This window comes from Chiroxiphia lanceolata, chromosome 14 (assembly GCF_009829145.1).
Source record: "Chiroxiphia lanceolata isolate bChiLan1 chromosome 14, bChiLan1.pri, whole genome shotgun sequence".
Taxonomy (NCBI): domain Eukaryota; kingdom Metazoa; phylum Chordata; class Aves; order Passeriformes; family Pipridae; genus Chiroxiphia; species Chiroxiphia lanceolata.
In genome coordinates, this window is record NC_045650.1 from 3433504 (window position 1) to 3448953 (window position 15450).

Below are 15450 nucleotides of genomic sequence, written 5' to 3' on the forward strand. Positions count from 1 at the left end.
AAGAAATAAATTGAAATTAAACTAGAAAGGAAAGTACAACAACATTATAGGAGGATAATAACAGAGTACAAGAAATGCAGTGAGACTGGCAGGCCGTTCACTTGGATGCTCTTTTCTTCTCCACATCATAACAGCAACACAGAAACAAAGCTCTGAACAGGAAATCACTCCTGTTCTTACGACCTTTTGCAAAGAACCATCCTGTCCAAGCTGTCAGAAGCAAGAGCAGCATCCCTTACCTCCCGACTGATAGAGGCTATCATCTCTTCCTCAAGAGCTTGTTTGGAAATGACATCGCCTAAGGTGCATCCCTCCACATATTCCATCACCAGCCAGAGTTCTTCATTGAAAACGTAGCTGAAAGAAGAAACCCACAGCATGGAGACGAATGGGCACAGCTCAATGACCTTAGGGGAAAGACTGCAGTTGAGTTTTCTTGCCAGGTCACTTGTAAATGAAGAGAGAATCTGAGCAGGCTAAATGAGAAAGGCTCATCTGTGGAAAAGGAGATGTCTTAGATGGCAAGCAAGGCAAAAATGCAGTTTAGTGACAGCAGAGAGAAATCTGGAGCCAGGACGTTGCCATCAGCTGCTTCATCATCTTAACTCATCCCTTCCAGCCTGAACTCCAGGAAGCAGGCAACACAGACTTCTCCATGGGAGAAGAGTGTGCACCACTGAGGGCAGATGTTGGTCAACCCCTTGGAAAGCATTGCATAAAGTGCATTCAGAAAGAGGGAAAACCATTTAAACACTGGCACACTGTGTGGTTGTGCAAACAAGAGCCTAGTCTTCCTGGCATCCACAGCAACAGAAAGTAGAGGGAAACCCCAAGGGCAATAATTTCTAGGAGGGTTTATCAGCACGTATCATTAAGGCACAGAAAAGATGGTCAGTTTTGAAAAAAACCAGACCCAAAAGAAGAGGGAGGTAGTGAAGGCTGTGGCTTTAGGAAGACATGGCAGATGCAGGTTTTGGAAGACACGCTTCAAACTACCTATACCAGAAAAGGCCAAGGCAGACACAAGGCAAGCTCCTCCCATCCACTGCAGGTGGAGGAGTCGAGAAGTAATGAAGAGCTCCATGTTCTTCCAGTGACCAAAGGCTTTTTAGGCTTTGGCTTGCAGTGTGTCAATGATGTGATAATCGCAGAACCACTCACCTGTCTATATACCGAATGATATTGGGGTGCCTCACGCTACTCAAGAGTGAAACCTCAGTTACAACTAGCTCCCTTTTGTTCTTTCTGTCGCGGAGAAAAATCTTCTTGATGGCCACCTAAAAGGAGATTGAAAGTCACAGACTTGAGAAGTCTGTTGCATGGGACCACAATGCACATGGAGCAGGTGTTTTTGGAATGATGGAGCCAGGGTGGGCCAAACTGCCTGGGACTAGACACCAGAGCTTCTTAACTGACAGGACAAGAGACGATTCCTCCACTCGCCCTTGTGTGCCAGTTACAGGACACATGGCTAGAGATATTTTGCCTTGTAAACTCTGGACAAATGGTCTGCAAACAATCAATCCATAATGGGGGAAATCCCATCCTAAAAGGTCATGGAGGTTTCACAAAAAAAGATACAATCCCTGCACTTTCTAACATCTTGAAGTTGGATTTTGCTACTCTAAAGAACGTTTTTAACCCAGTTCCTCTTTGCAATTCTTTTCTGGGTTTGAAAAGGAAGAACCCATTCTAGGGTATTTTATGGATGTGCCCGGGGTTATGAGCAGCGCTCAGGGCCTTTCAATCCCTTGCAGACTCCTGTGTAAGTGCCCTTCCCAAGTGCAGCCCTGCAGCTGGGGAAGGAGCCACCAAGTAGCTGATGCATTAGCATAGTCAGTAAATAAGTCTGAGCAAAGGTGTCCTTCTCTGAAAGATACCGCTGCCCTCCTTGCGTTCTTTGGGGACTTAATAAGGACAAGGTCTGTCCAAACTGTGTGTTGCAGGCTGACACTTGTCTGCCCTCAGAGGAACAGTCTGTGCAGCAAAGATCTCGTGGTCACCCAGAGCTGTGGCCACAGCTCCCAGCGGAGGGGAAAGCACTCGAGAGCTGCAAAATCTGCCGGGGGCGCTGGCCCTTACCTGTCCTCCTGTGGCAATGTCAACTCCTCGGAAAACAGTTCCACAAGTCCCTAGAAACAGAGCAGCAGCCAAGAAAGGAGGAAGGTGTTTAGCCCTGGGCAAGAAAGCCAGCCCAGAGAGCAGAGCTCTGCTGCCCAGAGTGTTTATAAAACACTCAGCTTCAGCCAGCAGCCCAGCAGCCCAGCAGCCCTCTGCCATGCAGGGTGGCCAGGAGAAACATAGGACATACTCCACGTCCTGCTCCTTGTTACAGGCAAGAGACTGCCAGCATCGAGTTGTCTTTGACAATGCCTTCTGACCACAGTTATTAAATACTGATCAGGACTGACAGACAGGAGGATGTAAGCCCAGTGTCTGCCCATGTTTGCAGCTTGCCCGACTGCATGCTTGATATGACACCAGCAAAATCCCTGGGCCCATGGTTTGGTGGAAGTAGCTGAGATTGGACTTACCCTTGGCCAATTTGCTGCTGTAAAGTGTATTTCTTCGCAGGGTTCTCCTCCCTCACAATGCCCTCTGAAAGAAACAAGATGAAAGATGCTCATGTGAAGCAGAGATACCACCTTCCAGCAGATCTGAAAGGCAGCCCCGCTGTGCGGGGCTGTGAGCCCTTTGTAGTCAGCTGGTAACAACAACAATCACAAGAACAACAGAGGGAGCTCTGAAGCACAGATGGCTCCACAAACACTCTGTTCCTTTAGTACAGCTAAAGTTGACATATATACCATGGACTGCTCTGCTAGAAGGGAAATACATGATACGTACTGAGATCGGCGAGGTAAATACTTGTTAGTGAGGATATCAGTCGTGGCTGGTCTGAGCTTTTTCTCCCTGTGCTGGTTTCCCCAGAGCTTTTCTCCCAGTGCTTGTTTTCTGTGTGCATTTTTTCCCAATGCCTCTTTTGCCAGTGCTTGTGCTTGGCATTTCAGTGTCGGGCAGGGACTTCTTTAGGTTGTGGTTCTGCAGCAACACCTGCCCTTGCAGAGCTCTTGAGGATCTGTGGCAAGAATTAGTTTATGTCAGAAAGGCGCCTTGCAGAGGTGCCCCGAGATCATATTTCAAAGGCAAACCCTGGGAAGATGCTGTTGGCCACATGTCAGGCTCTTAAACTGTCTTTTGCTGCCCACTTCACCAAGTGAATGGACGAGAAGTAAAGAGTGGATTTACACGAGTTCATGGGCAGTTTCCTCTTCAATTTTCATGCATTTTCTCAACTAGGTTGTGCAGAGGGGCAAACTACCCTCTAGGGCACAGTTATTGTTGTGTGTCCTGCAAGGGACACTCTGACTCAACTTGGAAGTTCAGAACTGCTTTTCCAGGGGTCAGTGGCTGGGCTGAAGCACCATGTCATGGCAGGGCTCCATCCCTCCCACTCTTCAGTCCCAAAGAGCAAGCGGTGTCTGCTCAGGAACTTGCAGCTCTGATTGACACCAAAAGCAGTGCTAATGTACTCTGGCACTTACTGATTTCACTCCTTCAGGCTTTGCTTTGACAACTTTCTTCTCTACTTGCTCTTCTTTCCCCTCTTGTCCAGAAACAGAGGGAGGCAGCAGAGGTTCTGGTGCTGGTGTTCTGGGTCTTCTGACTGCATCAATCAGAGGAGCCATCTCGTCAAGACTCTTGGATTTTTTTTAAAAACCGATGCTGCCACCGAAAAACCAAAGAAGAACAAAAGGAGCCATTACTTTCCAAATGCAGTTTCTCACAGACTCCAGTGGGATTCCTCTTGTTACCAGCAAGACACATCAGGAGGACATAGGGAACTATCTAGACCTCCATGTTTCCTCTAAGGAAAGGCCAAGAGAGATGGCACTGGAGAAGAGAAGGTGCCAGGGAGAGCTTATTGTGGCCTTTCAATTCTTCAAGGGGACACATCTTTTTGCAGGGCCTGTTGTAATGGACAAAGGGTCATGGTTTTCAAGTGGAAGAGGATAGATTCTGGTTACATCCAAGGAAGTCATTGTTCAGAATGAGGGTGCTGAAACACAGGCACAGGAAGTGGATACCCCACCCCTGGTCAGGTGGGACAGGGCTCTGAGCAACCCGGTCTAGTTGAAGATGCCCCTGCTTGTTGCAGGGGGGTTGGACTAGATGCCACTTAAAGGTCCCTTCCAAGCCAAATTATTCTAGGATGCTACTTAGTGGTCATTTGAAAAGCACCAAGACTGGAGATTAGTAGGAGAGGAGGCCTCCTGATGCCTCTGCGTTTAGCTGATGACAAAGCCCATCCCTGGACAGCTGTTTCACCTGCAGCCACTTTACCTGCAGCAGCTTCCTGGCCGTCCATCGACGCTGTCGCATTCTGGTTCAGGCAGGACTGCAGGAAGAACGGAACACAGGAGACAGGTTTTCTTCGAGTCTTCCAGCTGGGGTGGCATGTCCTTAGGCTTGGGACAAAGGAAACACAAGACAGCCATTAAGCATCCCTCCTGAGGGGAAAGAGCTCCAGCACAGGCCAGTCCATGCTTTCTGAGAGTTGACCTGGGGCTTCTCCAGGAGCCCTGATCAACACCGAGCTTAAGGAAGCAGAGAATTTTCAGCATCCAGACCAGTCCTGCTAATTGCCTTCATCTCTTTTTGCTGCCTTCTGCAAGGCAATGCAATCCAAAGAAGTCTTCCAAGAAAAGTCAGGAACCTTCTCCTGAAGGACTGGAAGACTGACATTTTCCATAATTGTTGCCTTCCTCAGGAATTAACTGTGCAGCATTTAACTTGGTTTCAGCTCTTAGTCATGGGGTTTTATCCTAGTATACTTCCTGGGCCATTGCACACTCCTTTGGTGTAAGAGTGGGTCATTTCATTTTAGGGAATTAGCATCTAAAACTGGAAACTTGAAAATACATTGGCTTCCTACAAGGAGCTGTGCTAGAACCTACTTTTAGAAATGTACTGGCTAATGCATAATTGTGGCAGTACTAGAAGCAGTGACCTGCCCTGAAAGGCTCAGGTAAGCAGTGGGCACTGGTCCAAGTTTGAAAAGACTTCTGGCCTGCAGATACCCTTGAATGCTTTTCACAGTAATTCTCCAATGGGAGAATCCTGCTGCTGAAAATTCCTGCCATTGGGAGATCCAGCTGCAAGGGAGTTCAAAGAGCACAGGAGGAATTCAAGCATTGTTGGAGGCCAGAATGGCCCATTTCTGCACTGGCACATGTCGCTTCTCCTGTGAGCAGATGTGCTCCAGGACACTTTTAGACGTGGGCCTTGGTGGGACTAGCTCAAGCTGATGTGAGTGGGAGAAAGATATGGCTCAGGGGAGAAAGGCAGGGCTCTCTGACAGTATTTGCACCTTACCTGTGTAGGACCATCCACCATTTCTAGCGCCGTGATGCCAAGGGCCCAGATGTCCACTTTGGCATCGTATCTGTCTCTTCTCAACATTTCTGGTGCCATATAGAAAGGAGTCCCAATGAAAGACCTCCGTTTCTTCTCCCAGGGTTGAAGCCAAGCACAGAAGCCAAAATCAACTGCAGACAAAAACAAGTACTGTTAATACCAGCTCGAATTATGAAAGCAAGCACAAGAATTCCCCACTCTCAGTCTGAGAGCACAGTGTTGAATCTGGCTGGAAGAGTGGCTGTGCTCTGTTTCCTCTGGAAGGGACATACCCAAACCAAAGGCACTCTTGACAGCCTCATCCTCTCTAGAGCTCTCTGCACATTGCAACTCTGCTCTCAGCTTACAGCAGTGGGCTGGGCACAGCACCACTTCTGGGGAACTGGCAGGCACTCAAAGGTAACCCCAGACCCTGCCTCCCGGGAACGCTGTGCCTGACCAAGAACACCTACTCAATTTGACAGATCCATCCATTCCCAGAAGAATATTGTCACTTTTGATGTCTCTGTGGATCACTCGATTTGAATGAAGGAAGTCCAGGGCTTTCAGGCACTGAGATTAAACAAAGAAACACAAGGGGAAAAATTAATTAGGCTGATTTTATCGCACAAAAAAGGAAATGGCTCTAAAAGATCAAATTTCCAGGGGACACATCAATTGCAGACATACCTCAAGTGGCAAAGTTTGGAATAATAAATAAAATAAAATGAAATTAAACTAGAAAGGAAGTACAACAACATTATAGGAGGATAATAACAGAGTACAAGAAATGCAGTGAGACTGGCAGGCCGTTCACTTGGATGCTCTTTTCTTCTCCACATCATAACAGCGACACAGAAACAAAGCTCTGAACAGGAAATCACTCCTGTTCTTACCACCTTTTGCAAAGAACCATCCTGTCCAAGCTGTCAGAAGCAAGAGCAGCATCCCTTACCTCCTGACTGATAGAGGCTATCATCTCTTCCTCGAGAGCTTGTTTGGAAACCACAGCAGCTAAGGTGCATCCCTCCACATATTCCATCACCAGCCAGAGTTCTTCATTGAAAAGGTAGCTGAAAGAAGAAACCACAGCATGGAGATGAATGGGCACAGCTCAATGACCTTAGGGGAAAGACTGCAGTTGAGTTTTCTTGCCAGGTCACTTGTAAATGAAGAGAGAATCTGAGCAGGCTAAATGAGAAAGGCTCATCTGTGGAAAAGGAGATGTCTTAGATGGCAAGCAAGGCAAAAATGCAGTTTAGTGACAGCAGAGAGAAATCTGGAGCCAGGACGTTGCCATCAGCTGCTTCATCATCTTAACTCATCCCTTCCAGCCTGAACTCCAGGAAGCAGGCAACACAGACTTCTCCACGGGAGGAGAGTGTGCACCACTGAGGGCAGATGTTGGTCAACCCCTTGGAAAGCATTGCATAAAGTGCATTCAGAAAGAGGGAAAACCATTTAAACACTGGCACACTGTGTGGTTGTGCAAACAAGAGCCTAGTCTTCCTGGCATCCACAGCAACAGAAAGTAGAGGGAAAACCCCAAGGGCAATAATTTCTAGGAGGGTTTATCAGCACGTATCATTAAGGCACAGAAAGATGATCAGTTTGAAAAAAACCAGACCCCAAAAGAAGAGGGAGGTAGTGAACTGAAGGGCTGTGGCTTTAGGAAGACATGGCAGATGCAGGTTTTGGAAGACATGCTTCAAACTACCTATACCAGAAAAGGCCAAGGCAGACACAAGGCAAGCTCCTCCCATCCACTGCAGGTGGAGGAGTCGAGAAATAATGAAGAGCTCCATGTTCTTCCAGTGACCAAAGTGGCTTTTTAGCCTTTGGCTTGCAGTGTGTCAATGAACCTCGACGTGATAATCCCAGAAACCACTCACCTGTCTATATAGCGAATGACATTGGGGTGCCCTCCAGTAACTCAGGACCACAACCTCAGTTAAACTAGTTCCTTTATGTTCTTTCTGTCGAGACAAAAATCTTCTTGATGGCCACCTAAAAGGAGATTAAAAGCCACAGACTTGAGAAGTCTGTTGCATGGGACCACAGCGCACATGGAGCAGGTGTTTTTGGAATGATGGAGCCAGGGTGGGCCAAACTGCCTGGGATTAGACACCAGAGCTTCTTAACTGGACAGGACAAGAGACGATTCCTCCACTCGCCCTTGTGTGCCAGTACAGGACACATGGCTAGAGACATTTTGCCTTGTAAACTCTGGACAAATGGTCTGCAAACAATCAATCCATAATGGGGGAAATCCCATCCTAAAAGGTCACGGAGGTTTCACAAAAAAGATACAATCTCTGCACTTTTCTAACATCTTGAAGTTGGATTTTGCTGTTCTAAAGAACGTTTTTTAACCCAGTTCCTCTTTGCAATTCTTTTCTGGGTTTGAAAAGGAAGAACCCATTCTAGGGTATTTTATGGATGTGCCCGGGGTATGAGCAGCGCTCAGGGCCTTTCAATCCCTTGCAGACTCCTGTGTAAGTGCCCTTCCCAAGTGCAGCACTGCAGCTGGGGAAGGAGCCACCAAGTAGGGATGCATTAGCATAGTCAGTAATAAGTCTGAGCAAAGGTGTCCTTCTCTGAAAGATACCGCTGCCCTCCTTGCGTTCTTTTGGGGACTTAATACGGACAAGGTCTGTCCAAAACTGTGCGTTGCAGGCTGACACTTGTCTGCCCTCAGAGGAACAGTCTGTGCAGCAAAGATCTCGTGGCCACCCAGAGCTGTGGCACAGCTCCCAGCGGAGGGGAAAGCACCCTCGAGAGCTGCAAATTCTGCCGGGGGTGCTGGCCCTTACCTGTCCTCCTGTGGCAATGTCAACTCCTCGGAAAAACAGTTCCAAAAGCCCTAGAAACAGAGCAGCAGCCAAGAAAGGAGAAGGCGTTTAGGCCCTGGGCGAGAAAGCCAGCCCAGAGAGCAGAGCTCTGCTGACCCAGAGTGTTTATAAAACACTCGGCTTCAGCCAGCAGCCCAGCAGCCCAGCAGCCCAGCAGCCCAGCAGCCCTCTGCCATGCAGGGTGGCCAGGAGAAAACATAGGACATACTCCACGTCCTGCTCCTTGTTACAGGCAAGAGACTGCCAGCATCGAGTTGTCCTTTGACAATGCCTTCTGACCACAGTTATTAAATACTGATCAGGACTGACAGACAGGAGGATGTAAGCCCAGTGTCTGCCCATGTTTGCAGCTTGCCCGACTGCATGCTTGATATGACACCAGCAAAATCCCTGGCCCATGGTTTGGTGGAAGTAGCTGAGATTGGACTTACCCTTGGCCAATTTGCTGCTGTAAAGTGTATTTCTTCATAGGGTTCCCCTCACTCACATTGTCCTCTGAAAGAAACAAGATGAAAGATGCTCATGTGAAGCAGAGATACCACCTTCCAGCAGATCTGAAAGGCAGCCCCACTGTGCGGGGCTGTGAGCCCTTTGTAGTCAGCTGGTAACAACAGCAACAACAACAACAATAGCCACAACAGCAGAGGCAGCTCCAAAGCACGGTGGCTCCACAAAGACTGATTTTCCACAGTCTTTGAGGGTTTACCTTGACAGGAAACCAAGCCCATGGAGGAATGCTCAGAGGAGACAGAAATCAGAAAAGAACAGGCACCAATGCAAGAGTTTGTTGTCTCCAAAAATTAAGGAGAGCTGGAGCAACAGAGCCCTATTTTCTTGGAGAGAAACACTCCGTGTGATTCAGCAGAAGGAATAGCCACAGTGCTCTGTTGCTTCCTCTCTTCCTTTAGTAGAACTAAAGCTGACATGCATACCATGGACTGCTGTACCAGCCAGGAAATACATGATACGTACTGAGTTGAGCAAGGAAAAGTCGTGTTAGTGGGGACAGCTTTGGTGGCCGGTCCATGATTTTCTTGGGAATGCTTTCCTTCTGAGTGTCTCCTTTGCCGGTGCTTGTGCTTGGCATTTCAGTGTTGGCAAAGGTGACTTCTTCAAATTGTGGTGCTGCAGCAACACCTGCCATTGCAGAGCTCTTGAGGACTCTGTGGCAAGAATTAGTTTATGTCAGAAAGGTGGCTTGCAGAGGATGCCCCGAGATCCTATTTCAAAGGCAAACCTTTGGAAGACTTGGCCACAAGTCGGGCTCTTAAACTGTCTTTTGCTGCCCACTTCACCAAGTGAATGGACGAGAAGAAAAGAGTGGATTACACGAGTTCATGGGCAGTTTCCTCTTCAATTTTCATGCATTTTCTCAACTAGGTTGTGCAGAGGGGCAACTACCCTCTAGGGCACAGTTATTGCTGTGTGTCCTGCAAGGGACACTCTGACTCAACTTGGAAGTTCAGAACTGCTTTTCCAGGGTCAGTGGCTGGGCTGAAGCACCGTGTCATGGCAGCACTCCAGCCCTCACACTCTTCAGCCATGCATGGCAAGCACTGGCTGCTCAGGAACTTGCAGCTCTGAATGACACCCAAGGCAGTGCGTACCAAAGCTGGCACTTACTGATTTCATTCCTTCAGGCTTGGCTTTGATGTTTCCTTCTCTGCTTGCTCTTCTTTCCCCTCCTGTCCAGGAAACAGAGGGAGCCAGCAGAGGTTCTGGTGCTGGTGTTGTGACCCTCTCTGTAAGGAATCTTCTGGCTGCATCGAGCAGAGGACTCATGTTGGTGAGACTACCAGATTTTTCTAAAAATGGATGCTGCCCAAAGGAAAAAACAAAGAAAGAAAGGAGCCATTACTTTCCAAATGCAGTTTCCCACAGGCTCCAGCGGGATTCCTCTGGTTAGCAGCAATACACATCAGGAGGACTGAGGGCACCATCTACACCTCCAACTTCATGTCCGGACCTTGCTATCCCAGGCAAACATGGCCCATAAGGCCATTAATCATTTCTCAAGGTGTCTTCAGCAAGGAGCTTTGCCTTGCCAGTGCTCGGGAATGCCACTTGCTGTCTCGGGCCTTTTCCATTTCAGAAAATTCAAGGACTCCCTTAGGTTCGTCTTCTCTAAAGACTTGGGCTATTTTAGGTGTCAAAACTGCTGAGGAGCATAAGCCCCTCCTCGGGAAATTCCCGTACCTCTAAGCAAGGTCAATGCCAGAGATCAGCCTGTGTGTTGTTCTGAAGAGCACTGAGGTGGAGGTTCTCAGCACCCAGACAAGAGCAGGGACACAAGGGGCAGAGCGCTGATGGACTTCAGCTCTGGCTTGCAGGGAGAGCAGTGTCTGCATTCCCACCCCTGCCCCTCCCTGTGCTGCTGCCACCTTCCTTCCCAGCAGGGACAGCCCAGTGGCACCTTTCTGCAGCTCCCTCTCTCTGCCACAAAACCTGCCAGAACCCGGAGCACTTCTGGCCTGCTTGAATGTGCCAGGCAGCAAATGGGGCTGGACAAGGCCCGCTCAGCTGTCCCTCCTTGGGTGGCAGAAACCTCAAAGAGTGGGGCAGGAGGGACAGCTGTTTCACCTGCAGCCACTTTACCTGCAGCAGCTTCCTGGCCGTCGCATCGACGCTTCGCATTCTGGTTCAGGCAGGGACTGCAGGAAGGAACGGAACACAGGAGACAGGTTTCTGCGAGTCTTCAGCTGGGGTGGCATGTCCTTAGGCTGAGACAAAAGACACAAGGCAGCCATTAAGCATCCCTCCCTGAGGGCAAGAGATCCAGCACAGGCCAATCCTTGCTTTCTGAGAGTTGACCTGGGGCTTCTCCAGGAGCCCTGATCAACATTTGAGTTTAAGGAAGCAGAGATTTTCAGCATCCAGACCAGTCCTGCTAATTGCCTTCATCTCTTTTTGCTGCCTTCTGCAAGGCAAATGCAATCCAAAAGAAGTCTTCCAAGAAAAGTCAGGAACCTTTTTCTGAAGGACTGCAAGACTGACATTTTCCATAATTGTTGCCTTCCTCAGGAATTACTGTGCAGCATTTAAACTTGGTTTCAGCTCTTAGTCATGGGGTTTTATCCCAGTATACCTTCCTGGGCCATTGCACACTCCTTTGGTGTAAGAGCTGGTCATTTCATTTAGGGAATTAGCCTCTGAAACTGGAAACTTGAAAATACATTGGCTTCCTACAAGGAGCTGTGCTAGAACCTACTTTTAGAAATGTACTGGCTAATGCATAATTGTGGCAGTACTAGAAGCAGTGACCTGCCCTGAAAGGCTCAGGTAAGCAGTGGGCACTGGTCCAAGTTTGAAAAGACCTTCTGGCCTGCAGATACCCTTGGAATGCTTTTCACAGTAATTCTCCACTGGGAGAATCCTGCTGCTGAAAAATTCCTGCCATTGGAGATCCAGCTGCAAGGGAGTCCAAAGAGCACAGGAGGAATTCAAGCATTGTTGGAGGCCAGAATGGCCCATTTCTGCACTGGCACATGTCGCTTCTCCTGTGAGCAGATGTGCTCCAGGACACTTTTAGACGTGGGCCTTGGTGGGACTAGCTCAAGCTGATGTGAGTGGGAGAAAGATATGGCTCAGGGAGAAAGGCAGGGCTCTCTGACAGTATTGCACCTTACCTGTGTAGGACATCCGCCATTGTAGTGCTGTGATGCCAAGGGCCCAGATGTCCACTTTGGCATCGTATTTGTCTCCTGTCAAAATTTCTGGTGCCATATAGAAAGGAGTCCCAATGAAAGACCTCCGTTTCTTCTCCCAGGGTGAAGCCAAGCACATAAGCCAAAATCAACTGCAGACAAAAACAAGTACTGTTAATACCAGCTCAAATTATGAAAGCAAGCACAAGAATTCCCCACTCTCAGTCTGAGAGCACAGTGTTGAATCTGGCTGGAAGAGTGGCTGTGCTCTGTTTCCTCTGGAAGGACATACCCAAACCAAAGGCACTCTTGACAGCCTCATCCTCTCTCTCAGCTTACAGCAGGGGCTGGGCACTCCCACCAGCACCACTTCTGGGGAACTGGCAGGCACTCAAAGGTAACCCCAGACCCTGCCTCCCGGGAACGCTGTGCCTGACCAAGACACCTACTCAATTTGACAGATCCATCCATTCCCAGAAGAATATTGTCACTTTTGATGTCTCTGTGGATCACTCGATTTGAATGAAGGAAGTCCAGGGCTTTCAGGCACTGAGATTAAACAAAGAAATGAGCAAGAAAAATTAATTAGGCTGATTTATCGCACAAAAAAGGAATGGCTCTAAAAGATCAAATTTCCAGGGGACACATCAATTGCAGACATACCTCAAGTGGCAAAGTTTAGAATAAGAAATAATTGAAATTAAACTAAAAAGAAAGTACAACAACATTATATGAGGATAATAACAGAGTACAAGAAATGCAGTGAGACTGGCAGGCCGTTCACTTGGATGCTCTTTTCTTCTCCACATCATAACAGCGACACAGAAACAAAGCTCTGAACAGGAAATCACTCCTGTTCTTACCACCTTTGCAAAGAACCATCCTGTCCAAGCTGTCAGAAGCAAGAGCAGCATCCCTTACCTCCCGACTGATAGAGGCTATCATCTCTTCCTCAAGAGCTTGTTTGGAAATGACATCGCCTAAGGTGCATCCCTCCACATATTCCATCACCAGCCAGAGTTCTTCATTGAAAACATAGCTGAAAGAAGAAACCCACAGCATGGAGATGAATGGGCACAGCTCAATGACCTTAGGGGAAAGACTGCAGTTGAGTTTTCTTGCCAGGTCACTTGTAAATGAAGACAGAATCTGAGCAGGCTAAATGAGAAAGGCTCATCTGTGGAAAAGGAGATGTCTAGATGGCAAGCAAGGCAAAAATGCAGTTTAGTGACAGCAGAGAGAAATCCGGAGCCAGGACGTTGCCATCAGCTGCTTCATCATCTTAACTCATCCCTTCCAGCCTGAACTCCAGGAAGCAGGCAACACAGACTTCTCCACGGGAGGAGAGTGTGCACCACTGAGGGCAGATATTGGTCAACCCCTTGGAAAGCATTGCATAAAGTGCATTCAGAAAGAGGGAAAAACCATTTAAACACTGGCACACTGTGTGGTTGTGCAAACAAGAGCCTAGTCTTCCTGGCATCCACAAGCAACAGAAAGTAGAGGGAAAACCCCAAGGGCAATAATTCTAGGAGGGTTATCAGCACGTATCATTAAGGCACAGAAAAGATGGTCAGTTTGAAAAAAACCAGACCCCAAAAGAAGAGGGAGGTAGTGAACTGAAAGGCTGTGGCTTTAGGAAGACATGGCAGATGCAGGTTTTGGAAGACACGCTTCAAACTACCTATACCAGAAAGGCCAAGGCAGACACAAGGCAAGCTCCTCCCATCCACTTCAGTTGGAAGAGTTGAGAAAATAATGAAGAGCTCCATGTTCTTCCAGTGACCAAAGTGGCTTTTTAGCCTTTGGCTTGCAGTGTGTCAATGAACCTCGACGTGATAAGCCGCAGAACCACTCACCTGTCTATATAGCGAACGCTATTGGGGTGCCTCACGCTACTCAAGAGTTCAACCTCAGTTAAAACTAGCTCCCTTTCGTACTTTCTGTTGGAACAACAATCCTCTTGATGGCCACCTAAAAGGAGATTAAAAGCCACAGACTTGAGAAGTCTGTTGCACGGGACCACAGCGCACATGGAGCAGGTGTTTTTGGAATGATGGAGCCAGGGTGGGCCAAACTGCCTGGGATTAGACACCAGAGCTTCTTAACTGACAGGACAAGAGACGATTCCTCCACTCGCCCTTGTGTGCCAGTTACAGGACACGTGGCTAGAGACTATTTTGCCTTGTAAACTCTGGGACAAATGGTCTGCAAACAATCAATCCATAATGGGGGAAATCCATCCTAAAAGGTCACGGAGGTTTCACAAAAAAAATACAATCCCTGCACTTTCATACATCTTGAAGTTGATTTTGCTGTTCTAAAGAACGTTTTTTTAAACCCAGTTCCTCTTTGCAATTCTTTTCTGGGTTTGAAAAGGAAGAACCCATTCTAGGGTATTTTATGGATGTGCCCGGGGTTATGAGCAGCGCTCAGGGCCTTTCGATCCCTTGCAGACCTCCTGTGTAAGTGCACTTCCCAAGTGCAGCACGCAGCTGGGAAGGAGCCACAAGTAGCTGATGCATTAGCATAGTCAGTAAATAAGTCTGAGCAAAGGTGTCCTTTCTCTGAAAGATACCGCTGCTCTCCTTGCGTTCTTTTGGGGACTTAATAAGGACAAGGTCTGTCCAAACTGTGCGTTGCAGGCTGACACTTGTCTGCCCTCAGAGGAACAGTCTGTGCAGCAAAGATCTCGTGGCCACCCAGAGCTGTGGTCACAGCTCCCAGCGGAGGGGAAAGCACTCGAGAGCTGCAAAATCTGCCGGGGGTGCTGGCCCTTACCTGTCCTCCTGTGGCAATGTCAACTCCTCGGAAAACAGTTCCACAAGCCCTAGAAACAGAGCAGCAGCCAAGAAAGGAGAAGGCGTTTAGGCCCTGGGTGAGGAAAGCCAACCCAGAGAGCAGAGCTCTGCTGCCCAGAGTGTTTATAAAACACTCGGCTTCAGCCAGGCAGCCCAGCAGCCCAGCAGCCCAGCAGCCCTCTGCCATGCAGGGTGGCCAGGAGAAAACATAGGACATACTCCACGTCCTGCTCCTTGTTACAGGCAAGAGACTGCCAGCATCGAGTTGTCTTTGACAATGCCTTCTGACCACAGTTATTAATACTGATCAGGACTGACAGACAGGAGGATGTAAGCCCAGTGTCTGCCCATGTTTGCAGCTTGCCCGACTGCATGCTTGATATGACACCAGCAAAATCCCTGGCCCATGGTTTGGTGGAAGTAGCTGAGATTGGACTTACCCTTGGCCAATTTGCTGCTGTAAAGTGTATTTCTTCATAGGGTTCCCCTCACTCACAATGCCCTCTGAAGAAACAACGATGAAGATGCTCATGTGAAGCAGAGATACCACCTTCCAGCAGATCTGAAAGGCAGCCCCACTGTGCGGGGCTGTGAGCCCTTTGTAGTCAGCTGGTAACAACAGCAACAACAACAACAATAACCACAACAGCAGAGGCAGCTCCGACGCAGAGGTGGCTCCACAAAGACTGATTTTCCACAGTCTTTTGAGGGTTTACCTTGACAGGAAACTAAGCCCATGGAGGAATGCTCAGAGGA

General features: G+C 48.4%; 1 protein-coding gene and 1 long non-coding RNA gene across 2 annotated transcripts; both read right to left on the minus strand.

The window, feature by feature from the left end:
* Nucleotides 1-34: 34 nt before the first annotated feature.
* On the minus strand, nucleotides 35-9876 carry LOC116793967 (serine/threonine-protein kinase PAK 3-like). Its single transcript, XM_032702236.1, has 7 exons — nucleotides 9873-9876; nucleotides 9222-9412; nucleotides 2535-2598; nucleotides 2083-2131; nucleotides 1162-1277; nucleotides 240-357; nucleotides 35-152 (listed from the first exon to the last, which is right to left on the minus strand). The coding sequence occupies exons 2-7, from the start codon at nucleotides 9391-9393 to the stop codon at nucleotides 126-128; spliced, it is 546 nt and encodes a 181-aa protein (XP_032558127.1). The 5' UTR covers nucleotides 9394-9412; nucleotides 9873-9876; the 3' UTR covers nucleotides 35-125.
* Nucleotides 9877-11984: 2108 nt separating this feature from the next.
* On the minus strand, nucleotides 11985-13764 carry LOC116793968. Its single transcript, XR_004359658.1, has 4 exons — nucleotides 13753-13764; nucleotides 12815-12932; nucleotides 12343-12442; nucleotides 11985-12045 (listed from the first exon to the last, which is right to left on the minus strand). It is a non-coding gene; the product is annotated as an uncharacterized LOC116793968 (long non-coding RNA).
* Between the last annotated feature and the right edge of the window lie 1686 nt (nucleotides 13765-15450).